Source organism: Ambystoma mexicanum, chromosome 3p, assembly GCF_040938575.1.
Source record: "Ambystoma mexicanum isolate Mex_15411 chromosome 3p, UKY_AmexF1_1, whole genome shotgun sequence".
In the NCBI taxonomy this organism is placed as follows: domain Eukaryota; kingdom Metazoa; phylum Chordata; class Amphibia; order Caudata; family Ambystomatidae; genus Ambystoma; species Ambystoma mexicanum.
Window position 1 is genome coordinate 518683404 of NC_090925.1, and position 23172 is coordinate 518706575.

The 23172-nt window shown below is 47.8% G+C and overlaps 1 protein-coding gene across 5 annotated transcripts in view; it reads left to right on the plus strand.

Annotated features, from left to right (window-relative positions):
- ELMO2 (engulfment and cell motility 2) overlaps positions 1-23172 on the plus strand; it is a 1054165-nt gene that overhangs the window by 468030 nt on the left and 562963 nt on the right. For all 5 annotated transcript variants that reach the window (XM_069651200.1, XM_069651203.1, XM_069651199.1 and 2 more), the window contains exons 6-7: positions 20530-20711; positions 21865-21964. In XM_069651200.1, the coding sequence (XP_069507301.1) occupies positions 20530-20711; positions 21865-21964 (282 nt within the window). The remainder of the gene's footprint in view (positions 1-20529; positions 20712-21864; positions 21965-23172) is intronic.

Here is a 23172-nt window from a genome sequence, read left to right on the forward strand (position 1 = left end):
AGTTTCCTATTGTCTTTAATTAGATCAATTTGGTCTTTAAATCTATCGGGGCCATTTCTGTACCATGTTATGGACTGAAACCGGATTGCCTAAGCCCAAAGAGATTGTTGGTCTTCAAATAACCTTGTGTCGTGAAGTAAGCTGCCTTGTCTAAAATCGTAAGTAAAAATGGGACTGTGGTGATTGGTCTGAATTTAGTTGGTATGTTTCTTTAAGAGTGGCCATACCCAGATGCCCTTCAGGTTAGTGGGGACGTTGCCTGATAGAAATTTGGCTTTAATACATTTAGTAATGAAGGGAGCCAAATCTCTGGCTGTTTCTTCTTCTGAGTTGGGCAGATATCACCCTGACATTTAGATGGTTTAAGTGAGGCAATGATTTTTAGCACCTCTTGGGTAGTGACTTGTGCAAATTTAAAGCGGGGAAAGGGTTTCAGGATTTGATCTTGAGCTGTTTGGTCGGAGCCTGTTGTAGGTAAGTTCACCTTTTTTTGAGCGATTTTTCTTTGAAGTAATGAAATCTTATTGGAGAGAGCATTCTGTATGTTAGTGCACCATACTTGATCCTTAATGCATGTGTCCACAGGAGGAATGGGGGATTCCAGTTTGCTAAGGATAGTAAAGAGTTCCTTGGTGCTTGAGCTGGCTTTATTAATCCTGTCATTGTAGATTTCTTGTTTAGTTCGCATTATTTCAGCTTTGTATTTTGCTGAAATTTTCAGCAAGTTACATTTGTTATGCTTAGTTGGGAGGTTTTTCCACTGGACTTCAGGTTTCCTTTTTTCTGCCATTAAGGCCTTTTGTTGCGGTGTAAACCAGGAGTTCAAATGAGCTCTAGGTTTGCCTTTACGTATTTTAAGTGGGGCAATAATGTCTAGGGCTTGTGTGATAGTGGAGTTATATAAATCCACTAAGGTAGCTGGGTCAGAAGTAGTTGGCAACGGGTATAGGATCGGCAGCAGGTGTGGTAGTAACCGGTCTACTGTGATGTTCCTTTTGTTCCTTGTGAGGAGCGGAGGAGCTATTGGCTTAGTCTTGATAGGAGCAGGTTTGCTTGTATCGTGAATGATACTAAGTGATGGTTAGCCCAAAACTTAGGTTTGATGGAGGTAATCGTTGTTTCGCAATTAAGATTAGCCACCCAGTCTAAGGTTCTCCCTTTTACCATGGGTAGGCTGATGGACTCTGTGTGAAGGCGGCAGTGCGTGTTGGTCGGTAGGTTTGTTAAGACCAAGGTTGAAATCTCCTAGCACTAATATTTGCGAGGTAGGTTTAATGTTGGAAGATATTATAGTGGTGATGTCTTCCTTGAAGGAGCCGATAGAACCTGGAGGGATATAGAATAGGTGCGCCGTTAAGGTGCGTGATTCAGAGATGGTGAGTTTCACAGAGCAGAGAGCAATTTGGAGGACTGGGCATGAGGTAACGGAGATACTCTCAGCCCTAGGTTTGACTTGGCAATAAAGGCTATGCCACCTCCTCTTGAAACTTCTCTTTCTGCTCTCAGGATAGTATAGTTCTCGGGTATGGCTAGTAGGAGAGATGGGCCAGCCGCTGCATGGAGCCAAGTTTCGGTAATGGCTAAAAAAATCGAAATCATTAGCAATGATCAGGACAGCTATGTCGATCGCATGCGATACAAGCGATCTCGTGTTTATTAAGGCACCTTTGATAGTCAATGTATCTCTCTGTAATTGGAGGGTTGGTAACCGGATTTATCTGACTAGTTCTGTTTTTTTGTTAGAATTGTTGGTCTTATTAGCAGGATTTTTAAGAACCGGTCTGGGTTTGGTAAGCGCGTGGGTCTGTGGACCGTAGGTTTTATTGAATCTTGAGCACAGCCTGATATTTCTAGTTTCAATAGGACATGGAATATTGGGTGCTGGTATAGTTGCAGAGTGTTTTAGCCCTTGATTGGGGTGTGATGTGCCTTTAGGGCTAGTAGAAATGGCAGCATCTATGTTAATATGCTGGTTTACTAGTTTTATCTCTGGTAGAATAGTGGTCGGTCTGACAGAAGTAGGCTGGGGGCAATACTTAAGTTGAGGTAGGAATCTAATTGGCTTAATCCAAGGTTGTATAGGAGTAGAGATGGACATGGTAGAAAGGTGTCACTCAAGGTGTATAGAGTCACCAGCTGTACAGGAATAGCTATCAATCAGTATAAGGAGGAACAATTTGGCAGGGAGCCCCATTTAACCATACATAGTATATAATACATAGTATATAAGGAACGGTGTGCTAGCTTAGCTATGTCAGATGTCTTTAAGAAATCTCCAGATTCACACTTATGTACAGGGTAAATGTAACATCAGATAGGTACTGGCCGTGAATAACAGTAGGTGCATCAAGATAGTATAATTTACAGGAATAGCCTGATAATGCTGCACCATATAACCGTTTCCCTGCATGGTGGCAAATATCTATAATCATTATTCAAAACATAGTGCATATATTAATACAAACAATCAGTATCGATAGTATCAGTAAGTAAGGAGACTTGCAAGGCAGTGATGTAAAGTTATCAGAGGAATGGAATAAGAGTTTGAATAGGAGAGACTGGTCTGCTTTGCCGGTTTTTGTTCCCAGATGTGTTTCCTGGCGTTAAATGTGTTGGGGCAACCAGATGGGCAACCAGCTCCGGCACAACAGATTGCAATGTGTGCTTACCTTGCCCTGGAGAAACGAGCAATCGAGACAGTAAATGAGTGCACGGCAGCACGGCCAATCTGTCAATAACATTCAAGTGTGGCATTCGCTATATGTCACACTTACCGCCTTAGACAGAATGTGCAGGGGGCGCCTTCGATAAGCCTCGCCGCGCGAGGTGATGTAGATCAGGAAGTCTGTGATCTTTGGACTACTTGTGGATCCTGCGTGTTAGTAGTTGACTCGAAGCTGAGGTGAAGGAGAACAGGATGGCTAGAATGTCCTGCGGCCGTGACAGTCCGCACAGGTCCTGACAGATGTGGGCCTTAAACATATGGGCCTTAGAGGGGGCACGGCTCTCGCTTTACGGTGAACTCAAGCGTCCTATGAGCATGCTTGTAGTTGGTTGCTTAGCAACCCGAGTAAACAAATTCAGAATCAGATTGCGGCGGCCAATTTAGAATGCCAAACGGCTGTAGCTTGTGCAGAGACCTCTCTCCACGGGTCTAATGGCGGTTTGAGGATCACGGTCAGCTGCTCTTCACTGGGTAAAACACCCTGATTAAGATTCAGCTGTGTCCGATGCGCGAAGTAGAGGGACCCAGAGTTTCTCAGCTCTGTGCTGTCTTCAGTGTTGGGGTCCTAAGGTGGCGCCGCTCCAGCAGCATGCAGGGTGGCGCGGCTCCTGCCTTGTGCAGAGGGGGGTCTCCGAGTGACAAGAGGTCTGCTGCTCAATTTATCCCCCTTTTTACTGTCCATCCAGAGGTATATTCAGCCTTCCCTGCTTCCGCCGAAACCTCACAAGGACTGTCAACCTTCGCATTGAAAAACTATTCAAGCCAGCACCTACAAGATCCCCTGTACATTAGGGGTCAGCTCAAACCTGACTCACTTGTCACAACTACTAGAAAGAGGGCGGGCACTTCTCTGGCATCCATCGGCTGAAGCCACGCCAGATTAAGAGAGTTAAAAGATACACACCTTCGGTAGAAAGGTCATGTCTTCAGCGGCCTATCAGGCAAGAATTGCTAATCACGCCACCCTCCTAGCTAGTTATGGCTGTCATAAGTGGGATGAGTTGGAACAACCAGGATGGGGCTGTTCCAGAGCCTTTAAGTATCAGCTACTAAGCACCATTTCAGAAGGCAAGCAGATTTCTAGCTGCGTCCTTAAAAACAACCTTGACGCCGCAGATAATACGGGTTGCATCATTGCAGAGGGCACCCTTATCAAACGCCATGCCTGGCTTAGGCAGACTGGGTTTAATTTGGAAACACAGACCACCCTGCTTAACATGCCCGTGAAACATAATGCCTCTTTGGTAGAGGAAGAGGTAGAGGCTCCCCCGCCAGACGCTCCACTCCTCCCAAGCAATGACACACCGCTCCAAGTCCCCTGCCATGCCACCCCGGGAGGGGGTCACATCTCACCCACACATGGGAGGGGATTACATCAAACAAGTGGGTACTATCCACCGTAGCGAGCTGGTATTGCATAGAACTCTTGCAAAAACCACCTGCCAAGACAAAGGATGATGCAAGAAGAGCTGTGCATATTAATAGAAGTAAAAGCCTTGCTGGAAAAAGACACCATAGAGATTGTGCCAGCAAATCAGGTAAACGAGGGTATTTATTCAACGTACTTCCTTGTGCCAAAGAAAGACCTATCCATGCATCCAGTGCTAGATCTGCACCCACCGAAAACATATGTCAAACCTCCTATGTTTTGCATGACCACACTCCAAGAGGTAGTTCCCCTCTTAAAACGGGGTGGGGATTAGATGGCAACATTGCATATGAAAGATGCATACTTTCATATTTCAATGTTCCCAGAGCACAGCAAATATCTGCGATTCCAGATAGTGGGAGTACGTTATCAGTTCAAGGTGCTCCCCTTCGGAATCCCTCAGCCCCACAAGTGTTCACGAAGGTGCTTGCAGTAGTGGCAGCACACCTCCGTGTAGTCAATCCCTGTGAACCTTATCTAGACGACTGGCTAATAACCAGGGAGTCTCCTTAAATCTGCAGACCCAACACCCAAAGAACTATCAACCTTCTTTTCCAATGGGGATTCTCCATCGGCGAGAAAAAATCAGATGCACTGCTAAAACATCTATTTGCTGCTGTACCTTCTCACTTCCCACCTCCTTCTCGCTTCCCCCTTTCCCCCCCACCCCCCGACTCCCCTACTCAACAAGATAGTGCACAAGATGCACCAGGAACCAGTTACCATGATATTGGTGGCCCCGATGTGGGCCCTCCAGCCCTGGTTATCCCATTTGATGGAGATGTCGATCTCACCTCCAAAGAAACTGCTGCTTTGCCCACACAACATGCTATCATAGGACAAGGGGGACACACTTCATCCATACCCGCAAACTCTCAACTTAGCAGCCTGACTCCTGAGATCATAGAGTTCCGCAAAGATGCATGGACATACTTGGAGAAGCAAGAAAGCCTAACACCAGACATTGCTACTCCAATAATTGGAAACGCTTCATCATCTGGTGTAATTCCAAGAGCATCAATCCCATAGACTGCGCGCCTAATCCTATTGTGCTATACCTGACTCACCTTCTTGACTCAGGTCTTGTTTGTAATTCTCTGAAAGTCCACTTAGCTGCACTTTCAGCCTATACCACGTCCTAGCAGGAAGTGTTGTGGTGGAAGATCCCAGTAATCAAAGCTTTCATGAAAGGGGTTAAGAGACTTCATCCCCCCCATTTCAAACCGAGCTCCCGGATGGGACCTAAATGTAGTACTAACTAGACTCATGGGATCTCCTTTGAACCGATGCATAAGGCTAGCCTTAAAGCACTCCTATACAAGACCACCTTCCTGGTGGCAGTCACTTCAATAAGAAGAGTTTGTTTGTTTATTTGTTGTGAGCGCCAGACCCAGAGATATCAGGGTGCAAGTAAAAAGAGAACTTACAGCTTGGTTACAGAAGTTAGGAGCAAAGGTAAAGACAGGTTACCTCTGCGTTACAGGTTGAAGGTAAGCAGCATAGAACAGGTAAAGCAGCATATGAATGTAGACAACATGTCATAATTTACAGATATTTACATATTTATCAAAACTATATCAAAAATACATTGCATTTAGGCAGGGCTAAGCTAGTGCGGTAGGGGAGAGTGGATTACATATCTTTCTCTATGAGCCATTTAATTGTATTCTTTCTGAATTTGATAAATGTTTGGTCAGATCTGAGTGTGTGTGGCAGGGAGTTCCACAATTGTGCTGCCCTAACTGGGAAACTGGACCCTCAAATGGTGGACAGTTTGAATCTTGGCACTTGAAGACAGTTGGGGTTGGCTATTCTTGGCGGTCTGTTGGAGTTTTTTCTGATAAATCGTTCTGTTAGGTAACAAGGGGCTTTGTTATTTAAGCATTTGTGGATGAGGGAAGCCAATTTGAGATTGATTTTTTTCTTGGGTGGAGAGCCATTTATGTTTCCTTCTTATTTCGGAGATGTGTACTCTTCTAATGATGCTTAGGGCAGCCCTGAGAGCATTATTTTGTAGCACTTGTATTCTGTTAATGGTTTGTTTGCCCTTTGTTAGGGAGAATTCTCTTATAAGGCACATTTCCCAAACCTAGTGAGTCCCCCAGCAGCTTTGCTGGATTTTTGGGGTTTGTTTTTTCTCCTGCTAAGAGTGAGACTCTCTTCCTCCCACTCTTAGGCATGATTTGAGGTATGTCTTTGACTCTTTGTGTGCTTATGGGCTATGGGGTTTACTCTCTGCTCCATAGGGTATCATTTATTTTTTTTGTTTGTGTTACACAGCACCCTCAGTGCAGTAACACAGGGGTGTCATAGTGACCCCCAAACATAGACTCCATACCCTGGGATTGACTACTGTCTCCCAAGGCATATAAAGTCACCATTGACTTTACTAGTCCTAAATTGTGAACAGAACCAGTACAAACCATCATATTGTGGAAGTACTGGAAGGGGTTAATTATATTGCCCCCGGGGTCTGTTTACAAGGGGGCACTATCCAGTCCCCCCTTGTCGAGTTTCTGGCTGGTGGCAGTGGTTACCACGCAAAATATTCCACCGGAATATTCTCTATGGTGTTTTCCCATTGATTTTAAACGCACCACATTTTGGTGCAATGTTAAAGATGCCGCCGGTTTATTTATTTAATATTAAATCAACGGTTGGGTCTTTTTGCCAGAACTCTTTTCTAAAATGGCGTTTGTGTCCGTCTCTGTAACTCTGACCAAGGTCGAGCCCTTTGTTCCACCTTTTGGCGGGCTTCTCCACAGAAGCCCCCCAAATGGTGCCACTCTGTCTAGGTTCCACAGGATGGGTGGGGAGGGGAATTGGCACCCTGGACTGCGTTGCCTTAGCAACTCAAGTCACACTCTGCTCTGATTGGGCCAGTGGTGAGCCGCCCGGCTCACCACTTAGCATGTTTGAGTGACAGCTAGGCTGTTGAATGGGAGTTTTTCTGCATAAATGCAGGGCCTTTGGGACTGGAACTTCAGAAGTCGCCACAGGACCTAAGAATCCGAAGAGGGAAGACGCTGAGCAATCTGCAACGACTACACCACCGGTGAAGCCCTGCTGCAACTACCTCACCACTTTCCCGACAACAAGAGAAGATCTTCTGCTGGACGAGTCTTCTTCCTCTGAGCTGGTGGGACCAACCAGTTTGTGCTTTTTCGCCTTCCAAAGACGTCTCTTGGTCGAATCGCCCGTGCCAAGCACCCCGGCGGCCGGATAGCCAAGCTTCACCACTTTGACTGCGAATAAACGGAACGCACCTTTTATCGACTAACTCAGCGGCTGGTTTCATCCCTTTGCAGTGCAATGACTCCACGTTTCCTCCTCGACGAGATCCTCTCTTCCCCTGGTTGAAACAACGAACTACAACCAACTGCCACCGCTGGAGCTTCCTCTCTCTTTAAGGTGTGTCCAGCCTCAGTTCCGTTTATTCCGCGAACGTGTTCGCTTCGGGAATCTCGGCGCGCCTCGGCTCTTTGGAGTTTCTGTTGTTTCTCGGTTCTTCGAACCTGTTAGTTTTGTGAAGTTTTTTCTTCGTGAAGGATGTCTACCTTGTCTTCCACCCCGCGTCCGGGATTTAAGAAGTGCGGGGACTGTGGGTCCAAGATGTCGGTTACGGACTCGCACGACGCCTGCCTCTGGTGCCTCGGGGAGGCCCATGACAGGGATGACTGTGTCGACTGCCAGTCGCTCACGTCTAAAGCCTTGCGGGAGCGCAAGAAGTTATTGGTAGGTAAGGTGTCTAAGCCACGGAAGTCGAGGTCTGTGGGGCTTTCAACGGACGATCCGAGGCACTCCCGGAAGTGCCGTCGTCGGTTGCCTTCCCCGTCCTTTTCCGAGGACTCCGCCCGTCGGCGGGTCACTTACCCTACCAAGCAGGCGACGCCGGAGAAATGTGCTTCCTTCGGGAAGAAAATGTTAGGGATTCTCGAATCGCAGGGCACCGGTCCATCCGCGCCTCCGAGTGGGATCGGTCAAGAAACGCCACTCGCACGCCTTTGGGCTCGGGTGGTCGGCACGATTCGCGGGAGAGGTCCCACTGGGACAAGGGGAATCATTCTCGTCATGCCCGGTCCTGGTCCCGCTCCACGACGCGCTCGAGACCGTGTGAACCTGTGATGCCTTTGAGGAAGACGTCGACGCCGGTGGCGCCAAGATTGTCGACGGACTCTTTTGAAGCCCCGCCTCCGAAGAAGTCGTCGGCGCCATCGGCGCCCAGGCTGTCGAAGGACACGCTCGGGGCTCCGGCCTCGAGGCCTGTGTCGATGCCATCGATGCTGTCGGCGCCGCGTTCGGCGTCAACGCCGATTCACTTGATGCCCTCGACGCCTTTCGAGGCTGTGTCGACGGGGGTACCCCGAGGCTCGGTGGAAACCCCTAGAAAGGCTCTGGCCCAAGGTCAAGCATGGCTTTGGTTCACATTCTGTACCTTCTTACCGCCATCTTGTGTTTATTTCAGAGGTGGATGAGGGCTCTGATGATGGCATGGTTCCTAATACGGTGCCAGACGAGATTCTCTCGGGCCATAGCCAATTTTAGGACCTCAGGCAGTCCCTGCACGATGCTAGTGGGCGGGACACCTCTCCGGAGGTGGAGTTTTGTAGGCCTGAGCCTGGCACTCATGCCGACTCCTCGTACCGGCGCCTTAGGTCGATGGTCACCGAGTACTTGGGATGGTCTGCTCCCCTGGGGGAGTTTCTTCAGGATGACCTTATGGATATCCTCGACCTTGGTCCACCAACTGACCCGGTATTGCCGTTTCATATGGCTCTACAGAGGAGAGTGGCGGCGGCTTGGACTGCTCCGGAGAGTCTCCTGGAATTGGGCAAGTCTTTGCCGCGAAAATACCGCCCAGCCAGTAGCGACCCCTGCTACTTGTCCAAGCACCCCACTCCGGAGAGTTTGGCGGCTATGGCCCCCGCAAAGCAGGCGTCATATCCTACCATCCCTCCTGATAGGGACGAAAAGCGTTTTGACGGCTGGGCGAAGAAAGTGTTTTCTTCAGGGGGTATGGCGCTTCAGGCAGCCAACTCCCTATGTACCTTGTCACGTTTCACGCACACTCTGTGGAACTGTTTCCTTAGCGGCTGAACATATACCTGAAGGGGCCGAACGGGATGGTTTCCTTGCCATGGTTCAGGATGGCAAGGATGCCATGTGTGAAGCTGTTCAGTCGGGTTTGGACATAGCAGATTGCATGAGCCGGTCCATGGCAGCGAGCACCGTGATGCGCAGGTTTGTGTGGTTGCGGAAGTCGGGGTTTGCTCCTGATGTGCAGGGCCAGCTCCTCAACATGCCCTTTGACGGGGAACATCTTTTTGGCAGCAAGGCTGACGAGAGCCTTGAGAGGTTGCAGACCTCAAAAGCTGCAGCAAAGTCGTTCGGCGCTGCAGTTCGACAACCTACGCCTTCGTTCTAGGGGACAGCAATGGAGGGGAGGTTCCTTTCGTTATTACTCATCCTTTGGTAAAGCGAGAGGAGCTGCCAGTCAAAGGGGCCACCGTAGGAGTGCCAGAGGTGGAAAACAAGGTACTTGAGGTGCCAAGGCCGCTCAGGCTGTTGCTTCTTTGCCCTCAGGCAACACCGCAGCCGCTTCAGCTCAGTCATGAGGGAGGCCATGTCCCATGGTTCGCCGGTTGGGGGAAGGCTGGCGCAGCATCTTGCAGAGTGGCGCGCCATTACTTCAGATGTGTGGGTTCTGGAGATCATAACCCACGGCCTACTGTCTTCCTTTCCGGCAGAGGCCTCAAGACAATCCACCGGGGAATCTCTCTTTGAAGAGTCCGGATCCGCTCCTTGCGCAGGAAATTCAATCCCTGCTGGAGAAAGGAGCCATAGAACTGGTGCCTGTAGCGGAGAGGAACAAGGGGTGGTATTCCCCTCATTTTTTTATTTCCAAGAAAGACGGGGGATTGAGACCCATCATGGACTTGCGCGGTTTGAAAAAACTCCTCAGGAAGGACAAGTTCAAAATGGTTACTCTCTCTCAAGTCCTCCAGGCCCTTCAACTTCAGGACTGGTTGGTGTCTCTCGACCTCAAGGACGCTTATTTTCATGTGCCGATACAGCCAAAGCACAAGAAGTACCTGAGGTTCCCGGTTGAAGACTCGCGCTTTCAGTTTCGGGTCCTGCCGTTCGGATTGACCTCCGCCCAAGGGTTTTCACCAAGCTCATGGTAGTGGTGGCAGCGCACCTCAGGAAAGGGGGGATTCACGTCTACCCCTACCTGGACGATTGCTTGATCAGGGCGTGCTCTCCCGAGCAAGTCCTGGATCATCTGTCAGTCACCTGCCACTCCCTCCACAAGCTGGGCTTCTCCCTCAGCTTAAAGAAGTCCCATTTGACACCAACTCAGAGGCTCCAGTACATCGGAGCAGTGCTCGACACGTCCCTGGGACAGTGTTTTCATCCCCAGGTGAGAGCTCATCACATTCAGCAGATGGTGCACAAGTTTCAGCTTGCCCAGAGTCTCCCAGCGTTCGAGTTCTTGAGATTGCTTGGCCTCATGGCATCCTGCATTCTTCTCGTGCCGGAGGCCAGGTTGCGGATGAGATCTTTGCAATGGGCACTCAAGCTCCAGTGGTCTGTCCTCCGGCAGGATGTCGGACCGTGTTCAGGTGCCGTCCTCGGTCGCCCAGGATCTTCTGTGGTGGGTCGTCGTAGACGATCTGATGAAGGGGGCTCCATTTTGGCTACCCTGGCCAGAGGTGACGATCGTGACGGACGCATCCCTCACGGGATGGGGAGCTCATGCCAACGAGTTGACAGTCAGCGGTTGTTGGTCTCCGTCAGAGTCCAGACTCCATATCAATCTGTTGGAGCTGAGGGCCGTCGGGCAAGCCCTGAAGGCTTTTCTGCCGACTGTGCGAGGGAAGAATGTCCTGATCCTGACGGACAACACGGTGGCCATGCACTACCTCAACAAAAAGGGGGGGGCAGGGTCACTTCCTCTGTGCAGGGAGGCGATCCAGCTCTGGTTCTGGGCAATCCAGCAGGAAGTTTCGATCTCGGCAGTTCATCTGGCTGGAGACGAAAACGAGACGGCGGACGCTCTCAGCAGGCAGAGCACGATCTCTCACGAGTGGGAGTTTGCTCAGGAGATTCTCCTGGAGCTCTTCGCCCTTTGGGGGACCCCTCAAGTGGATCTCTTTGCCTCCAGTGTCAACCTGAAGTGCGAGAGGTTCTGCTCGCGGCAATTTCCTCCAAAAGGAGCCTTAGGAGACACGTTTGTGGTGGAGTGGTCATTCCCACTGCTGTACGCGTTTCCTCCAGTCCCCGTCATTCCGCAAGTGCTACGGAGGTTCGGTTCCCGGATGATCCTCATTGCTCCGGCGTGGGCTCGAACGACGTAGTACCCGAACCTTCTTGACTTATCCATCTGCCCTCCACGTCGTCTTCCCTACCGAGACGATCCGCTCTCACGGGAGGGGGGTCAGGTTCTCCATCCAGAGGTCAGATCCCTCAACCTTCATGCTTGGTGTTACGCTCACCTGGCTCCCACAGGGGCGTCGATCTGAACTGGCCAGCTGTTGTTTCCACCAGTGAGACGTGTAGTGCCGAGATGATGGACTGGACTGGCCCACCCAGCTTCGTTTGTTTGACTCGTAGGAATATCCTTCCGTAATGGAGAAAGGGAATTAACCACCTGTGGAGTTCGAGCGCTAACCCCACCTTCCCCTCTCCCGTAGTTCTTCCCACAGGTCACTTTTGGATTCCCTCTATGCTCTCACCTGATGGTTTGGAAAGATGAGCTCTCCATCCTGCTTTGAGCGCAGGGACGCGTAGATGACCAGTTTCTTCACTGGCGTGGAGGAGTTGGGGAGTTCCAGAACGGTATTGACTCAAAGAATGCCGGCGAGACGCCGTAAGTCTGTAGTTCGTAAGAGTTCAAAACACGTGTGACCTTCACTCTGTCCAATTCCTTTTAGGTTGCTGTATTGCCCTTATGAAGAGTTCCACGTGGCAACCGGTAAGATACAGGTAAGGGTTTATATTATCCGGCTCAGTTTGATAAAATGGTGTAAATGTATAACATGTGGCTTTTCCCCCATTCAGGCGCTGATGTGGTATGAGGTCTTGGGGATTGATGCCTCCAGCGGTAAAACCAGGTAAGTCTATTGGGAAAAAATCGGTTTCCCCTTATTGCGCCTTGCTGTTCTGTTGTTTCCCCATAGGGGCCGGGGCACGGCAGAGATATAGAGGAGGCTGCGCCGACCCGAAATGAGGTAAGTACCCCCTGTGGTAAATCAGGTAAGTGTCTTGGGGCGTAGCTTGTACAGTCTTAGAGTATCCCCTTGGCTCACCTTGCTGTTTTTGTCTCCTTAGGTGTCGGAGAGCGGCCGCGAGATGGAGAAGAGTGTGATGGAATGCTGAAGTGCTGCAAGGCAGGTGAAAACAGCGCGGCGCTGCAGGATGCGAAGTAAGGCGTTTTTAAAGACTTCTTCTCCAGCTCCGTGGCGTGATGGATCAGGATTCAGGTAAGGATTAAAGGTAAAACTCCTGTTCTGACCTTTCCTCCTTCTTTCTTCTTGTTCCTAGGAGCTCTGGACTCGAGGTGGGCGTGGCTGAAGACTGGAAGCTGCTGCAGGCACGGTGAGCGTTACGCTGCTGGATGCAGAATATCGCGAAGCGTGTGCTGCTGTCCGGGCGTGTTTTAAATAGCCTTGGAAGTAGTCCCAGGTAAGTATTCTTCCACAGCCCCACCCGAGTAAAAAGTAGTCCCTTAGGTAAAATAGTCCCTCCTAAGCCTCATTTGGCTTGTGGCTTCTTGCAGCATGGTCTGCATCAGGTAAGTTTGCAGCATGGTCTGCATCAGGTAGGTTTTCTACTATGAGCCTGGCGTCCATGGCGCCAGGACTGACTCTATTCTTGTGAGCCTGGCGCCATAGGCGCCAGGACTGCACCCAAACAGCCCCTAGCTGGGTTTTTTGGGCTTGCTCCAAATGGCATGATGCCTGCTTCTGGGGTTGCTGGGCCAGGTCTGGTTTCACGGGGGCAGGCATCATGACACTTGGTTTCTGAAAGGTTGAGGTATAAGGATTGGGACCTCCCTGAAGACGTGATGGAGGTGTTGCTCTCAGCCAAACGGCCAGCAACAAAGTCCCTGTTACGTTGGCGTAAGTTCTGCGACTGGTGCAGGGTTAAGAATGTGGATCCTTTTTCATCTGACATTCCTGTAGTTCTGTCTTTTTTGCTTTCTTTGGCCCACAGGGGCCTGCAAGTGGGTACTGTTAAGGGTTACCTGGCGGTGCTGTCCATATTTAAGCGCTCGCCTGAAGAGGGTTCCCATTTTAAAATTCCTTTAATTTCTCAGTTTCTGAAAGGGCTCACTAATGTGTTCCCTCCGTCACCTTTCCAGGTGCCCGGTTGGGATTTTAACCTTGTTCTCAACTTTATGATGGGTGCTCCGTTTGAGCCTTTGCATTCATGCCCTTTGAGACTGTTAACTCTTAAAACTGTATTTTTGGTTGCGGTCACATCCGCTCGCAGAGTGAGTGAGTTACAGGCACTTTCAGTTAAGCCACCCTTCACTGTGTTTCATAAGGACAGGGTTGTCCTTAGAGTTCGTCCTTCCTTTCTTCCGAAGGCGGTGTCGGAATTTCATTTAGGCCAGAAGGTTGTTCTTCTGGCGTTTTATCCTCCTCCACATCCTGGTAAGGAAGAGGAGAGGCTCCATAGGCTTGATCCTAGGAGAGCATTAAGCTTTTATATTTCACGCATTTCCCGGGTCAGAGTGGACGATCAACTCTTCATTGGTTACGCTGGAAAGCGTTTGGGACAAGCTGTGATGAAACAGACTTTGTCTCGCTGGATTATTTTGGCTATCTCTGAGTGTTACCGCTTGGCGGGTAAGGACCCACCGGTCGGCTTACGGGCCCATTCTAGCAAGGGTATGGCTGCCTCTTCTGCCCTACAGAGGGGTGTTCCTATTCGTAACATCTGTGATGCAGCCACCTGGGCTTCGGTACATACTTTTGTACGTCACTACTCCCTTGATTCCATCCGGGGGCAGGATCTGGCCTTTGGCAAGGCGGTCCTTTACTCCGCAATTTGATTGGGCATTCTAAATTTCTGTTTTCTAAATTCTTTTCCCACCTCCTTGCATTGGTACTGCTTTGGGAGTCTGTTATAGATATGGAATACGTCAGAGGACCCAATCGCCTTGAAGAACATGTTACTCTCTTACCTGGTAACGTTCTTTCGATGGGATGGTCCGCCGACGTATTCCATATCTCTCCCTCCCTACCTTCCCCGCTACAGAATTTCTTATGCGATTGCAGCTTACGTTTCCGCAAGGCTTTGTGTGGTCAAACTGGCAGAAGACTGGTGCCACACGTTCTGGGAAAAAACTACAACTGAGACTACGGGCGTTGTGCGTCCTACTTATAACATCCAGTGACGTCGGCCGTCGGAGGAGGTCCTTGAGGGGCGGCGTATCGACGTCATTGACACAGGACGTAGACGCCGAAAGATTTTCCGAAGCAGCGCAGCTGTGGTGATTACTGTCCTAGATATGGAATACATCGTCGGACCATCCCACCGAAAGAACGTTACCAGGTAAGAGAGTAACTTGTTCTTCTGATGATTGTATCTGCTTAGATTCACATGCGGCCACCCTTCCTCCCTGCTCGAATGGAAGGAACAAAGACATATTACTACTAGTTCTCTCTTTTCTGTACTCACTCACAATAGTCATAAGGCTCCCTCACGGCAGAAAAAATACAATCGGAGGGACCTCGATGCTTGAGGGATTTTGGGTACACTATATATCACGTTAGGGATAGTGTTACAAGCATGCCCATGTCGACGTCCCCTTTCGATCCAAGACAAGATGCAATACTCCGTGATTATCACTAGATGTCGGACTATATGCACAGCATGTGAATCTAAGCAGATAAAATCATCAGAAATGCTATTACGGTGAGTAATGCATGTCTTCTGATGCTTGCATCTGCTTAAATTCACATGTGCCCACCCTTCTTTCCCTCTGCAGTCAAAGGCACATCTATCACTGCTTCTGGTTTATCACATCTGTACTCGCGCTATTTTTCATGCAACCTCATGTCAGAAACAATCTGAGGGACCTCCACGCATGAAGGACCATGGTTAGAGTAGACGTCACAATAGGTATAGTATTACTAACACACCCAGTCAACGTCCTTTTTTGAGTTTCAAAAACAAATAGTTCAATACTCTGCGACTACCACTAGCTGTCGGATTATGCAGAGCCTGGGAATCTAACCAGATACAAGCATCAGAAATAAGATTACGGTGAGTAATGTATCCCATATATATTATAGTGCTGCGACCGTTAACTGCACTGTTAACTGCACCTTAACTAAGGTTTTTTTTCAGTAAATGAGTTCTCTCTCGCTCTCTTTCTCTATCTCTAAATGTTCCACCAACAAAGAGTTCAAATCAGTTCATCCACCTTCAGCAGGCTTGCAAATCCGTTTGTCTTTTTCTGTACCAAAGGAGCAATTCCACTAAGACCTCTTGTACCTAATTATTGTATAATAAATTATACTCATTGGGCCTCATTGCGAGTCCGGCAGTAACCGTGCCGGAAATTCCGGCAGGTTACCGCCGAACTTGTATTACCATTCCACCTCCATGATTCCCAGAATCACCGGGGCATTACAACCCCGGTGACCCGGTAATTCCGGAGGCGGAATTCAGTAAATCCCCATTCCCATGGAGTCCAATAGGACTCCATGAAATGGGGAAGTGGAAACACCAGCATCATCTTGTGATGGTGCCGGTGTTTCCAAGTCCACCTACAGGCGGGTGGTGTTAAACCCGCTAAGTCAGACCTGGCGGGAATGACACCTCCCGGCTGCAGAACTTGAGATCAGCCGGTCCGCCACCGTTATTTCCGGACCGACTGACTCGTAATGAGGCCCATTGTTATTACGTCTCCAACCATTGCGGTCTATATTTATTAATTTTACTTTGGTATTGAAGATATATGCTTATTTCTGATTTTGTTTTGAGATAGTGCACTAGTGATGTAATTCCCAGCCTCCCACCCCCAACTCTCTTACCTAGCCAGGTCTTTGACACTGCATGCACTTTTTATTCTTGAGACGGGAGCTCATGTCTTTAAACTGACATGTAGTGATGTTGCACCCTGCATCAACTTTCCTCTGATAATGGAGGTGCATGGCTCCTCCGGGGCTTGCTCTTTGTCGCGTGGATACACTGATGCCCATGCAGACTCCTGAAACACAGCGCTCAATTCCCGAGGACGACTCCATGGTATGCCTCTGCGCTGTGCCTCTCCAGGCTCTCCATGCTCACAAAGCCCACTTAAGGAGAACGACACTGCGATTACTCCCTCTAGACTTTTTAAGGGTGCAGAAGAGGGGGACTGACACATACAGGTGGTATGTCTGTCGTTATAAACTTTAATTTAGGCAAACCTAAAGAGGAAACCAATCTCTCCCTAATTTTGAGGGGTTTCCCTGCCTCTACTAAAGAATTGGTCAGATTGTCCAAATAAATAGTCCACCATTGTGTCAAAATGCCTACTTCTGTCCCCCACACTTGTAACTCATTTTAAAAAAAGGTAGTGGATCTTCCTGGTCCAGACGAAGTACTCCCTTCTTCTGGACAATGAACCACAGTTGCAATTGTAGATGGAAACATTTCCTGAGAGACTGACTCCCTTGTCTCAGTTCCTTTCCAAGCAGAAACAGTTTTAGCTTTTGATGTTGTAAAGGTCTCTGTTCAAACTCAACCAGCATTCCTTATTGGCCATAGTTGGCTTCACTATTGGGTTACTGGAGAATGCCTCCCTTCTTCAGGTTTTTGGTTCTCAATGTTCTCACAGTGCCAAGGGAATGACTCCCTTCCCCTGGCCTCCTCCTGTTTGACTTAACAATATATACCACCAGCGGGTAGGGTTTCCTTCCCCTGATCTTTCTTGGTTCCACAGGGTAAAACACCAGGAGGTATTGCTTCCTTCTCCTGATTTCTCTTGTCTTCGTTGTTCACAAAGGATGGCTGGAATGACCAAACCTACCCCCTTCTCAGACTTTAGTATGCAGTTCACACTGTCATCAGGAATGTCTCCCTTCCTTCTGGCTTCTTTACCCCTTTTGGCTTTCACAGTTCCATGTTGTCAGGGGGTATGCTTCCCTTCCCTTGATTTGATTTGCACTTCAAAAGTTCACAGTTTGCATGAGCTCCCAATCCTAAGGGTGCGGGTCCCAGGCCCGTGTATTTCTCTTGTCTTTTTGCAGTAGCCCCGGTTCACTATCCTGCCAAGTACTATGACTATGAAGTTAACTTGGGCTACTCTTCAAAAGAGTGCAGGTCCCTGACATGTTCGGACACTTGTCAGCCTGTCTGAAGACTCGCCAACCTTCCTGGCAACCCAGGTACCTGAAAGAGGGTTGCTGGTTTTCTTCGGTTGGTCACGGGTTCTCCTCTGTCTTTTTGGACCTCTTGTGGCACCTGCTTCTTTCCGGTGTGCTGCAGCGGCGCTGCAGCGTTTGGTTCCTATTAATATGGCAAAAACATATAGGAACACTAGGGCAAGTGTTGGTGGGGGGATAGGAAGGTGTTAGGGTTAGGTGGCCTATGAGGATACCATGTTCTCCCCCGATCGTCACTAATCCCATAGGGGGGCTTCCATCTATGCGAGATCTACCCTCGGACTATCTGGTAGCAGCCTCACCTCCTAGCTTCATGGGAAGGGGCTCCTCCTACGGGAGAAGTGTCGACATCTAGGGATTCATCACAGCTTGCAAACTGGGTGGCGTGTGTAAACAGGAAAAACCTGCAAAGTCAGTAGTCTGTTTTAAATTCGGGCTACACAGAGTAACTACGTACAACCCGATCGCTCAGTCTCATGACCATCCAAGCATCTTTTGGAACTGGCGCTTAACCTTTGTCGTCTTTTTTCAGATTCTTAACTCAGTCTTTTGAAAGGAATTATCTCAGTCAATCAACACACACAAAAATGTCCCACCAGGTTGACAGCAACATGTCCCACAAAGGTTTATCTGTAACTCCAGAATTATTTCTAGACAAACTTAAGAGGCCTTTAGCTTCATGAGATACATGCCTTTCTCTTGGAGATCTTATGATAAAAGGCAATTTACAATCCTCACATAGGATCCAAGCGGTCTACCTCATCTCACTAGACAATCCGATCACTACCTCTGCCTTGGCTAACAACCACTCCCTGGAACAGATATATTTAAGGAAATATACCACTTTACAACAAATATTCCAAATGTGTCCCACTATACCATTTGAACAGCTATTTGCTCCCTAATAAATGTGTTCCCCACTACACGTTTTAAGGAATTTGCAAACGCTCTTACACCATGGGTAACAAAACTTGTTAATCACTCCTTTGATGAGGTAATTGTTCCTATCGGCATAAAGGAGGATAATGTTGACCCCCTGATGCCTGAAAACTATCGTCCTATTACCAACGTTCCTTTTATACTTAAAATTCTGGACAAAATAGCCTATACACAGCTACAAAATGTTGTTGAAACCAACAACATCTTGGCTAAGGAACAGTCTGGTTTTAGAGCGAACCATGGCACAGAGACGGCACTCTTAGATCTGAAGGCAGCCATAACAGACATTATCGAGGAAGGAAACTGCTCTCCTGCTTTTGTTTGACCTTTCCTCTGCATTTGACTTGGTCAATCATGAACTTCTGGCGGAAAGATTTCAGAAAATAGGCCTCTGCTCTCCAGAAGCAGTCCTCTGGCTTAAATAATTTCTTGGCCTTAGGAGTTACTGTGTTGCTAAAGGACCTTCAAAGTCCCTGAAAATTCCTGTAACATGTGGTGTCCCTTAGGGATCATGCCTATCCCCATTACTCTTTAACATATATATTGATTGTTTATGCGACCTACTTAAATCTATGGGCATACAATTTGCTAACTATGCCGATGACACCCAGATAGTTATTAAACTATCTGGGGTCTACAAAGATGATCTGGCTACTATAAATGAAATATATGATGCAATCCTGAAGTGGATGGCTCTAAACTCTCTTGCCCTCAATGACAAAAAAACAGAGCTGCTGGTCATTAGTACACCTCGTAGGATAAAAAAACATGGACGCATGTTATAAGGCCTTTGAAATAGGTGGCAACAATATCCTAGTATCTGAATATGTGAAGACTCTGGGAGTGTTCTTTGATGCCCATCTGACATTTCAGAAACCTCCTACCTTAAGTCGTCATGCAGCTTCTTTACTTACCTCTTATGGCAAATACGTCCGTATCTGTCAGAAGCCAATAGAGCATCTATTGCAGCAGCTATAGCCAACACCATATTGGACTACTGCAATAGTCTTGTGATAGGAACCTATAAAAGGAACATCAGGTGTCTCCAAACCATTCAGAATGGGGCTGTATGGGCTGTTTGTGGTTTGATCCGCCAAACTCGTATTACAGAACATCGAAAAAAAACTACATTGGCTCTCCATTGAGCATCGGCTGAAATTCAAAGGGCTAGTAATAGTCTTTAAATGCCTCTCAGGTAAGGCCCCAGAATATCTGAAGTCTAGGATCCATATGGCTACACCAAAGCGTGCATTGCGCTCTAATAGTCTGATGTTACTGGCCCAACCATGCATCGTTTTGAGGAAACTAGGTGGAGCAAGTTTCGCTGCCTGGGCTCCGAGAAGTTAAAGTTCGATTCTACTCTACCTTAAACAATGTACTACATTACAGCAGTTTAGAAAACGTCTTAAGAAGTTTCTCTTTGATGCCTAAACTTACTTATTAGTATAGGATAACCCGGCTACTCTTAAGGACTCTTCCAGTCGCTATGTCAAGTGACGACTTCTCTTCCCACTCCTGAGACTATATGTTTTTCTGTTTGTTTCTGTGAGTGCCCTGAGACATTTTGGGTGAGTGTTGCGGTATATAAAAACGTATTTAGTTAGTTAGTAATATTCTTTTATGTCTCTGAAAAACCTGACACTGGCACAATTTATTTTCTTCCCCCATCCTTAAACCCAGCCACTGTGTTGGGATTGGATCCAAAGCCTGGGTCCAAGTATTCCCCTGATTAGGGATGGAGATGACTTATTTACTTAAGATTGTGGGTACAAGTGCTTGGAATAGACGATTTACCATTTTGGCTTCCAGTGAGATTGTCCACGGTCCTACGCCTATAATAGACTATTGGAATGGTCCACTGGAACACAGACGTGGTGTGAGAAAGTTGAATTTGTTTATATACTGTTTGGATTGGAATTGTACACTCCAAATAGTCCTACCCTCCTGTTGGCATAGGATTCAGATAGTTGTAACCTAAAGTCTTAGGACTCTGGCATCATATTAATTTTGTGGCACATTGATTTAATCCCTCTTGTGCATTATTCTTCCAGTCTAGGGCAGCCCGACAACTTCTGGAGAGGATTCAATCTTCCAGTATGGATTCTCGACTGGATGCCATGAAGGAACTAGCCAAACTCTCTGCTGACCCAACCTTTGCAAGCGAGTTCATCAACATGGAGGGAACCAACGTCCTCACCCGGCTCATGGAAGGTGGCACCAAGCTTCTGTCTCAGTATGTACTGGAAAAATGTGCCAGTGCTTCCAGTTTGTGTGACATTACTCTGCGCATGACATGAATGTTCCTGTATTCCAATTATGATTCTGCAAGTGGCCTATGGTTACTTCTCTATATTTGATTCCATCACCCCATACAGTAAGAGCTTAAACGGAGAGGCTAGTTGTTAGGTCTGATTGTTGGCTGGTAGGTAGGAAGGTCACACTGGACCCTGGGTTATGACAAGTCCATACTTTCCTTAATTAGGGTAAGGGAGATCTGAGTTAATTAGTACTGACCAAGGCATCTTTGCATTAGAATTCTGTGTTTTGAGAGATGCTCGAGAGACTGGAGCCTGAAATAATACAGATGTTGATACATGGTTCACTGGGCAACAGATGTGAACTTCTGAGAGTCTGGACGTGAAAGCAATAATGCAGGCTAGGCTAGCTCACCCCACATCTGTATTCAGGGACTCGGGCATGATTCTGGGGATAGGTGATTGAAACCGATATGAACCTATGACTGCTGAAGCGGAAGGGAGGTCTGTCTTCTAATACACATGCAGGGAAAGAAAACACCCTTTGTAAAGTTGAATGGGAGTTGGCTTGCCAATTAGCAGAGGAAAGAAGGGTTGGATTTTTTGTGGAGTGCAATAGACTGGCACAGCTCGGTCTCAGACGGGGATGTAGGCTGGTCCCTCCTCCTACTCAGGAGAGAGCATTTCTGTTTGGCAATGTCCCTGAGCACTAGAAAAGGGTCTGCGTTGTCACTGATCGCAAGAGCAATGGTGGCAAACCTGTGCCCTCAAACAGGAAGGGTTATAAGGATCTGGTCCATTGAACATAGGGATCACAAGTATTGGCCAGTATCACAAGAGGGAAGATGACTGTAATCCCTGAGACAGGGTGTTTTTTTAGGATCCCAGCTACATGGAGCGCTGTCTATTCCTTTTGCACGTAGAAAAATAAATGTTTTAGGCCAGTTAGCTCTTTTTGCCTGACCGCTTGTCTTGAGTCCATTTGACACACTTTCTCCTTCATGTTTTGTCTCAAGCTTAATCAACCTCCAACCTTGCATGTCTTCTGAACACACAGTGTGTGAGTTTCTGTCTCTCTCATGTGAGTGTGTCTTCCACCCATCGATGATGACTTTGAAATGTTCCTCTCAGCTACAGTGAAATGCTTGCCTTCACCCTGACTGCCTTCCTGGAGCTGATGGACCACGGCATTGTCTCCTGGGACATGGTGTCAATCTCCTTCATCAAACAGGTCAGTACTGGCAATTGAAGCATCCAGCTTTTCTCATATGCTGTTTATAGCAAGTTTAAAACGCTGCCACCTTACTCTCTGATGTTGTTTGTTTCTCAGCCTTGTGTTCAAAAGGTTTTTCTCCTTAGTTGTTTCCACTATTAGCTTTCAATTGAAGGTTGAAGTGACTGTCTTCATTATAGTAATTCCATGTAAATTTGTAAGCCAAAGCTCCTGAGCATCTTTTTGCCCGCTAAACCATTCCAAACTTTCCTGTAAAGCACCAAGTGACAGAAGGAGAAATTAATACCTAGATCATCACAGCCATGCCAGAATCCATGAGAAGACTGCCTACTGACGAGAAGCAACAGTTACTGCTAGGTGGTCACTAGCCTTTTAAATACCTACTAAGTTGCTAACTGGACCAGAAGAGAGTATTTTGTGGATACAAAATAAGGGATTTTGTAAGTGGTCCAACAGAGACAAAGTTGGTCACTGGCGTAGCAGAGAACCAGTAAGAGCCGGCACTATAAAGAGCAACAGTGAGGGTTATTGGCCCAGAGACTGTTGGTTGGTATCCAGGCTCCTTTTTTTCTTCACAAGCAGATCCTCTGCTGACTTGCTAATGAAATGCTGATCCTTTCATCCACTCTTGGTGAGACATTGGCAGGAGCTAATTTGCATACTGCTGGCTGTACGGACAAAGCTCTTTAGCATTCTCAGGAGTCTGCTTCTTACAACAAACCAGTCTCTCATCTAACTGTCTTTCATGCATGGGCAGCCACTGCTCTCCCTCTTCATCCGGCATTCTGTTCCATCCATTTCACGGTTATCAGATACGCCTACCTCAGACTCTTAATCCTTACCATCTTTCACTTTTCTTCCTCTGTATATATTTGACCTTCAATTTGGGATGGTGAAGTGAGGTTTGGAGTTTTAAAGGGCGTCTACTATTTCATTGTTCACAATCCCTTCTTTGCTGGGGGCTTACGGGGGGTGTGGGACAGAAATGGGGATGTGTGCTGCCTTTTATCTTCTTAGGCGGCTTTGTAAGTGGTCAATTCATGTTGTTCTGGAGCTGAATGTCCCTTTTTTGCATGTCTATGGAAGCCTTGTCCTTGTTTCTAAATATGTAGCCCATGCCGTCTGTGAATACATAGCCAGTATTCATCAATAAAACGGCAGTCTCCTTTTATTCCTCCTTTTGCTATGCAGTTTCTTCCAAACCT